Source organism: Galeopterus variegatus, unplaced genomic scaffold (assembly GCF_000696425.1).
Source record: "Galeopterus variegatus unplaced genomic scaffold, G_variegatus-3.0.2 Scaffold1647, whole genome shotgun sequence".
In the NCBI taxonomy this organism is placed as follows: domain Eukaryota; kingdom Metazoa; phylum Chordata; class Mammalia; order Dermoptera; family Cynocephalidae; genus Galeopterus; species Galeopterus variegatus.
In genome coordinates this window covers 155,217-163,619 of record NW_007727758.1, presented here as the reverse complement: position 1 = coordinate 163,619, position 8,403 = coordinate 155,217, and the positions used below count along the sequence as shown (strand labels likewise).

General features: G+C 41.8%; 1 protein-coding gene across 1 annotated transcript in view; it reads right to left on the bottom strand.

Annotated features, from left to right (window-relative positions):
- Positions 1-7,961: 7,961 nt before the first annotated feature.
- PRDM13 (PR domain containing 13) overlaps positions 7,962-8,403 on the bottom strand; it is a 7,548-nt gene continuing 7,106 nt past the window's right edge. The window contains 1 exon segment of the mRNA XM_008578211.1: positions 7,962-8,397. Within this exon segment, the coding sequence (XP_008576433.1) occupies positions 7,962-8,397 (436 nt within the window).

The window sequence follows — 8,403 nt, the reverse complement described above, 5'->3', positions numbered from 1 at the left end:
AGGTGCCAGATTCAAGTTTAATTCCACAGCATTTAACCTCTTAGCGATGAGCATCTCACCTTAACTCTCAGACTACCTCCTAGGACAGAAAATCATGGAAATGCTTCTAAATAAATTAAAAACCTAGAGATTGTTAGATCACAAGATACACTAATAATAATAAAATGTCAGAAACATGTGCACCCACGTAATGATTTCAACAAATGTCCTAAGGTTATAGAGGTCTTCCTGCAAAATACGTGTCATTCTGTTTACATCAACACAGAAAACTCATTTACAAGTGAATGTCATTTTCATCTTTGTTCCAAGACCAAGTATGGCTCATTTGCATTCGTTTGTTTCCCTACTGGAGTGTTTGCCACTATGCTACAGCTGGTGTGGGCTGTGCTCAGTACCTGCTACTTACCATAGGCCCACTCTCCAGTCATCCAGTTACAGGTCTGAATCATAATCCCAAACATCGTTTTACATAAGATACTTTTAAATGACATTCATTACAGGGAAACCAACATTTGACTATAGTGCACATAGGAAAGAATTTTAAAAGTTCAAATGCATGTGCATGCAAACACATTTTTTCCATGTTAGTCAAACATTAGATTTCCATGTTGGTTAGCCTGGAGATGTATAGATCTACAGCTAAGGTCTCTGAAGGGTCTTTTGCCAAATTCTCAAGAGAACAAAAGAATAGGGTAGGGGCCTTATTGTTGTCTCCCTTTGTGCAAAGTATAGTCAAGAGCTAAAGGTGACTCCAAGTCTTCCAGCTATGGAGAGAAGGACCAAGTTGTACAGTCAGCTAATCATCTATTTCCTAGAAGCTGTTCTCGTTCTGACACTATTGTGGCCAGCTCAGTGTCCTCAGTGTCTTTGTCCCCACTGCAATCAAAGCAGTGACACCTTCTGAAAAATGCCTGCACCCCACCTACAAAGTCACTTAGCACAAGTTATTCTTCGAAACATTCTTTATTGTAATAAAAGATTGAAAACAACCCAAATGTACATCAACAGGACAACTGGTTAAATAATGTATGTACATCTACACAATAAAATATTATGAATCAGTAAAAGAAAAATAAGAGAATGAGGACACTCTCTTTAGAAGCTCCAGAATATATTATTTTTCTAAAAAAAAAAAACAAGATACAGACAGAACAGTGAATATTAAATCTTTAAGACAGGAAGGAAAATAAGAATATATCCATTCTCAGATGTTTATACTTACAAAAAGAAACACTGGAAGTATACAGGAAACTAAAATAAGTGGTACAAAGTACAGACCCAGATTTTATTGGTCCTGAAATTCATAGAATTTGGGGGTTCCATTTTAAGAAACAGAGTACAAAATTAGGTACAGGTCTTAGAAGGATCTTGTGTGGTGATTACCTATGGGTTAAAAGGACTATACAGAAATGAGATGGGATTTAGACTCTTAAATACATACTTATTTATACAGTTTTTATCTTTGAACATGTGTATATATTATGTTTTTAAAATGCAAACTTAAATTTGTTTTAAAAATGCCCACTTCCATGCTCCAGTAATTCAAGGTCTCACTCCTTCTCCACCTCCTCCATTCCATTCCAACCTTCTTGTTGTAGCTTGGTTCCATTCTGCCACCTTGTATCTACAGGGATTCTGCTCAGCCTGGCTTGTTCCAGATGACAATGTGCCTGGCACAGCCTTAGAAGGACTTACCAGAATTCAAATGATTTCAAGTTCATAACAAGCCAAAAATGGTCTCTAACTTAACTCTGGTTCCAACTGAAAAAGCCTAGGGACCCATTGATCTTTCAGTTTACCTCCTCGTCATCCTGTAAAACATTCATTGAGTCCAGTTACAAAGGATTCAAACTGAACTTCTGGACACCTCCTACATCAGTTGACTGTTTTAAAGAAGACATAGTATGTAAAGTCAGGTTGTGGAGTCAATAGGCTTAGGGATAGATCCAAGGAATATTTCTAGCAGGCTGTGAAACATATGCCTCATTTCGTTTATCTGTAAAACAGATTGTTATAAAGATTAGATGAGATCATGAAGATTTAATGAAATCAGCTCTGTCAAGGAAACCTCAAGGCAAATCAATTTTTTTTACTCACTTTATGAGAATATTAGCCAATAAAAATACCATGAAGTCCCAAACTACCAATTCAAGGCAATAATACACAAATTGATTTTGGAAACAAATGTAGGACACAGTGTATGTACAAGCACCTATAGATAGCAAAGCCAGTAGTACCTTGAGACCATATTTCAGTACGTTAGTTTTAAATAACTCAGAAAGCCTATCCCATAAACCCCAATGTATTTTATTTTCTCTATGTCTTCTTGGTTACTAAGGCATTTCTTTCTCCTGCTTTCTGAAAATCACAAATAAGCTTATAAAATGCGACATCCTACATTGACTCAGTTCTCATTGAATTGACTTTTAGCATACCTGAAAGCATTTCGTTGCTCACAGATGTATTCTGCTATGGTCCAATGCCCTCAAGTGAGCTTGAATCTGACCTGGTCATGTCTCCATTTACCTTAAGGTGATAATTCAGGAATCAACTGCTCAGTGTCAAATATAGAACTTCATCTTTCTGCCTTTTTTATATAATAAAAAAAGATTAAAAACAATCTTTGACCTTCACTATGTTCTTATGTAAAGCCATCTGCTATTACATCTCTCTTCACTGTATCTCCTGTCACATAAGACATTTCCACCTAAGGCTTTCTACTCAAATCACTGAATTTGAGTGTCTCCTATTCAAAAACAACTTGCCATGAAACGTTGGATTTTAAATAATTCTCTACTTAAAGTAACTTCCAGGAACATTACTGTACTGCCAACATTAAAAATTGGAAATATGTATTTGCAGCCATTTTCTACAATACCGAATTATGCAAAAGCACATAGACATGAAAAAAATAGAGCAGTCATAATATTTGGACATCTAATATATTTTATTTTTAATAGTTTCCTCACCCTACATAAAAACATTTCTCTTCATCTGCTTAACTCAAATTACCAAAAATCTATCTTTTATGCTATGCTATCACTTATATTCTTTAATAAACTTGTGCTTTAGTTTTTATCTGTTATTTACGTGAAATGTTAACTTTAAATAATTAAAACATACCATACTTAAAACCAATGTCTTTAAAGGGATTACATGTATAAATACAGTCCATCCAATCTCAGTCCCTTTTTGAAGAACCCTCGCAAGCCAAGGCATTGACAAGTTGTCTGCCGTACAACGTTACAGCGAATTTGAATTACACAACAGTCGCAGATGACAGAAGCTCTCCTTTCATCTTTTGTAGGAAGGTCACCCAGCCCAGAGCGAGCGCCACGCTCCTTCTGGAACTAAACACATTGGCCCCGCCGTCTGCTGAGTCCTCTCCTTCACAAGTCACACCTGGGTGGCCAAGGGTCACGTCTGACCTCCCGATGGCGCCAGCGACTCTGCCCTCTTCCCTTTGGGGAAGCGGCAGATGGCGAGGGCGCACCGCGCTGGTGCCTCCGCTCCCGCCACGCGGGGCAGGAGCGCGCAAACGAGGACCGATTCGGCCTGAAACAACCGCGGCCCCTCCAGGGCTCCCGGACTGACCCCTAAACGCGGCCACACTCCCAGACCTGTGCCCCAACCCAGAACCCGGAAACCCTTGTTCCCCGGAAGAACGAAGCTGGGAGCCGCAAGAGCGCCACACACGGATAGCGACTCCCCTCCGCGCGCCCTCCGCCCAGGCGCCGCTGAACCCTCCCAAGCTGCGACGCCGCCACTCGGTGCGGGGGTTCTCACGAGGCAGAGCCTGCCCAAACCTTCGCGCGCTGCCAATCCGCCACCAATAGCAACCCTGGCTCCAAGGGACGAGCCAGTGGGAGCGCTCGGAGGAACAAGGCTCAGCCAATCCGCGCCCTCTTGGCTCTGGAACCCCAGCACTAGCACTGCCACCGCGCCTCCAAATCCTCTGAGCTGCAGTTCTAACCACTCACCTACTTCCCTCGAAGTCCAGACAGTAAATACACATTCCCCGAAGTAGGGACTCGTGAAACTGCAGCTGTTGATGGATGCTTCGCTCTCTGCTAGGCTCAGGAAGGGAGATGCACGTGGGTTCACCTCCGCTGCATGCCTCCGCATAAGCTCATCCCTCACTGCCCAGCCAAGCATTTCAAAAATTAGTGAAAACAATTTCAAAAAAAAAAAAAAAACTAGTGAAAACAAACGAAAGGAGCATTCTTCTTCCTACACAATTGACCGCTGCGAACCATTTGAACCGGTATCTGAGCTTAAAATGAAAAGATGGCCTGAGAAGGGGTCTGAAAAAGTTTCCCCTTAGCAAGTGTCGAAGGCCTTTATTTACCGAAGTTGATGTGAGCCCGGCTAGAACTAAACCAAGAGGAAAGCGAGTGTCCTTCAAAAAGATGCTAATGCTTATAAAAGGACGCTAACCCTTATCTCCTTTGGTTGATATCTTCAAAACGAAAACACAAAGGTTGCTAAATTGCTTTAATTTTGTGCGAGCGCTTACTGTGCGTCAGGAGTGATTTCAAGCAGCGTAACTGCATTACTCATATAGTGTTAACAACTATCCTATTGCTTATTTCGCCATTTAACAAATGAAGAAATTGAGGCAATGGAGAAGCTGGCCTAAACTATTAAGTGAGCTAGGCAAGACTAGAGCCCAGGTTTGTCTGATTTATTTAGGTTAGCAAAACACTTTAACGCCCAAATTAACTACATACAGTGTAGAGTCTTTCACTTCTGAAAGACACGAATCCTCCCCTCCTGTTCTTGTTTTATTTTTTTAATCTTTTGTACAAAAGAACAAAAAATTAGAATCCCTGAAACTTTCCTGTTCTTTCTTGTTTTATTTTTTTAATCTTTTGTACAAAAGAACAAAAAATTAGAATCCCTGAAACTTCAAGTGGCTTTAGCATAACTGTCAAAGCTAGTTGTGGGCTCCAGGATAAGGATGGGGGCTGAGGGGTGTGGAGGGAAAGGGATAGGAGACTGAAAGAATTAATCTGAGAAACGCTAATTTAACTGAGCCACTTGAAATAAGTAAAATTGTTCCTGATTCCATACCACTGACTTGATTTCGCCATTAAAATAAATAACGGCATTAATTATGTATGATGATAGTATGCACACACAAATATACGGATTATCTGAGGCAACCTATGGAGAATTACAAGTGACCTGTGATTAAGAGCCTTTTAAGTTTATGTTCAATTTTCATTTTTTATATTGGAGTCTGTTCTAAAAGCTTCTAATAGTTACCAGTTTACAAATGGGGAAACAGAAGGCTGGGTTTTTTATTAAGTCTTTATCAATTCTAAATTTATCTCCTTTGACCAAATTATTTTTAATTTATTTCCTTATGGCCTATTTTCACACAAAACAACAGGAGTTATAGGAGTTAGTACTGAGTCAGGAAATGGGAGAGGGGAGCAATAATTTTATAGCTGACATAATTTCCCATGTTTCAAATCTGGACAGCCTTTCTCACTTTCCCTGAGGACTTACATAATCTGATTTCAGAAAGGTTTTCCAATATTCTTCTACGAGGGTGGGTTTGGTTTCTAGCAATAATTGCTTCAAAGAGTAGGACCACTAAGCAGTTATGGAGAAACTCTGGGCTCCTGGAGCCCACACTTAGCAAGCAGATGCTTATGTTCACTTCCAGTTCTTGTGGCAAGGCCATCCCTGAGCCCAGTGAGGCAATCCCACAGTTCTCCTCAGAGAGGAAAGAACTGCAATCTTGCACAGTGTAGATCCTCAATAAATGGTAGCATCTCTGTCACCATATTTACATGTTAATCCACACTTACCTTCCCACCCCCTTCCCCCCTTCAGCTCTTACAAAACATTTTCTGGTCAGTTGACACTAAAAACCTATAATTCCTAGAATAAATTTTCTCATAGAAGAAATCTTTTCACAGATCACCACCAATAGAAATTAGATGCCCTCTCCCAACCATGCCTCCTGCTGTAATGTGACAAAAAAGTTCCTACCAGCCACTCCTTGACTGAGGCAGTGTTCCCAACTGGGAGACAACAGGGTGGAGATTTGCAAAGCATTCAGGATTCTGAAAATAAAGGGCATTTTTAACTGAGTTAAATCATCAGGGTCCTATCCAGACCCTTTGGTGACCTACCAGAATCTTGTAATTGACCTCTGAGAAAAGTGCTGCAGAACTGTGCTCTTAGGGTGCTGGCCCTCAGCTGAGGGGCTGTCTAACCCTCCACTTGCTACAGTGAAATCCTCCCCACAGTGTATATAGGGAGGAGGGACATTGCCTTCCAATTTTAGCCCACAGAATTATATTCTTTACGATATCCTTCCATTAGCTAGCATTAGATTTTTTAAATCCAGTAAATACTTGTACAGTCACTGCTTCTAATTTTGCAGTTCTAATTATGAGTCTCCCAGTGACCTTGAAGAGTACATTTTCCTCGTGTGTAAAATGGGACCAAACTGACAGCAGGAGATTGTGGGAGTAGCATGTGGGGAAAAAAACCTAAGCAAAGCAAATAGATCAGCATCTCCAACAAAATAGATCCACCTTCACTGTTTGTTGAATGAATACGAAAATGTATGAATCATGAAAGGCACTGACCAAGTTTCCTTTTTACTTCCCAAGGAAAGTTCTGTCAGAATGGAGCACAAGAGATAAAGAATGATTCTACAGTTCTGTAATTCTTTTTGACAAGGGATAATATGTGGGGTTTTTATTTTTGTTTTTGTTTCTAAAGGTCGTTAGCTTCTTTCAGTAAACCTAAAAACACTTAGCGTGATTAATAATGGTTTCAGAAAACAATTGTTTTGTCTACTATCTAGGAACCTGTGAAATGCACATATTGAAAATGGGACATTTCCCTGTTACAACACTACTTAACATTTATTTTATAAATAGTCAATGTATTCAAATGCCCTACGATTTATTTTACTGTTGAGTCTCCTCGAAAATCGTTTTCAGATTAAACTACTTCTTTAAAGGATCTGCTGAAATCGCTAAATGAACAAACTCTGGTTTGTATCTTTATTTTTCTTAAAGATTGCACAAACTGGAACCAAAACCACAATATTGTATCCACTGTACATCATTCGTTATAAAACAACATACACCACATTTGTACTCTACCAAATAAGATATTTTCTTAAAATTATATATTGCGTGCTCTTAGATTCATGCTTTAGATATTTTACATTTATCATTATTCTCTGATAAATAATTGCAACTTGACCAATTTGTACACCTGCTACCATTATATATTCAATGCGGCAAGGCGTAGTCTTTCATATGAAAACTGATGAAATGAAAACAAGTGTATAGATGTCACATCTACCGAATTGTGACTACTGTTTTGCCTATGCAGTGAAATGCTAATGTTAAATACACACAAAACATCGTTTCAAAAGGCACAATTTCCTCCACAGAAAAGTATAATTTTAAAACACGTGGCAGTTAAACTCGGTGCCCTCCAGGGCGCTGTGACGTTCGCATTAATGTGATCCTAAACCCGAAGAGCAGACCACCTGGGCGGTACAGGGAGGACCCATCCAAGGAGTCCGGAGTCCTGCGGTGCAGGAGGACTGGCCGCCCTCGGGCTACCCGTACGGCTGGATTTCTTTAAGCCACCTCTGAGCCTTTGCTCTTTGAGTTTCAGCACCGGATCTGGGACGTCTCGGTGTTCCAAAACTGGCGCCCTCCCAAAAATAAAAAAGGTTTCGTCAACCGGGTCCCTTTTCTCACCACCAGGAGTTCCTCTTCTCCCAGAGCAGACCCCCACTCTTGAGTTTCAGCACCGGATCTGGGACGTCTCGGTGTTCCAAAACTGGCGCCCTCCCAAAAATAAAAAAGGTTTTGTCAACCGGGTCCCTTTTCTCACCACCAGGAGTTCCTCTTCTCCCAGAGCAGACCCCCACTCTTGCTCTCTGTCCACGCCCTTCCTCTTCCTGGGAAAACACGTTACGAGTCACGCCCGCCGCCGCCACCGGCCTCAGGATCGCTCTGGTCGTCGGTGAAGCAGACGTCCACGTCACTGTCGTCGCTCTTGGGATCCCCAGGCTCCGGGGGATAGCCGGGTTCGACGCCCTGGCCGTCTCCTGCTTTGGTGAGCAGGCTCTGGCCTGGGTGGCGGGACTTGACGTGGCGCTCCAGGTCCCGGCGGCGTACAAGCACCTTGCCGCAGAACTCACAGCGGTAGGGCGTGTTACCCTCGGCGTGCAGCCGGATGTGCTTGTTGAGATTGCTGGGGTCGCCGAAGGGCCGCAAGCATACTTTGCACTTGAGCGGCTTGTAGCCCGTGTGCGTCCGCATGTGGATCTTGAGCCCGTACTTGCGTGAGTACAGTTTGCCGCAGTAGAGGCACAGGTGGCCGGTCTTGGGCTTGCCCGCGCCGCCACCCCCG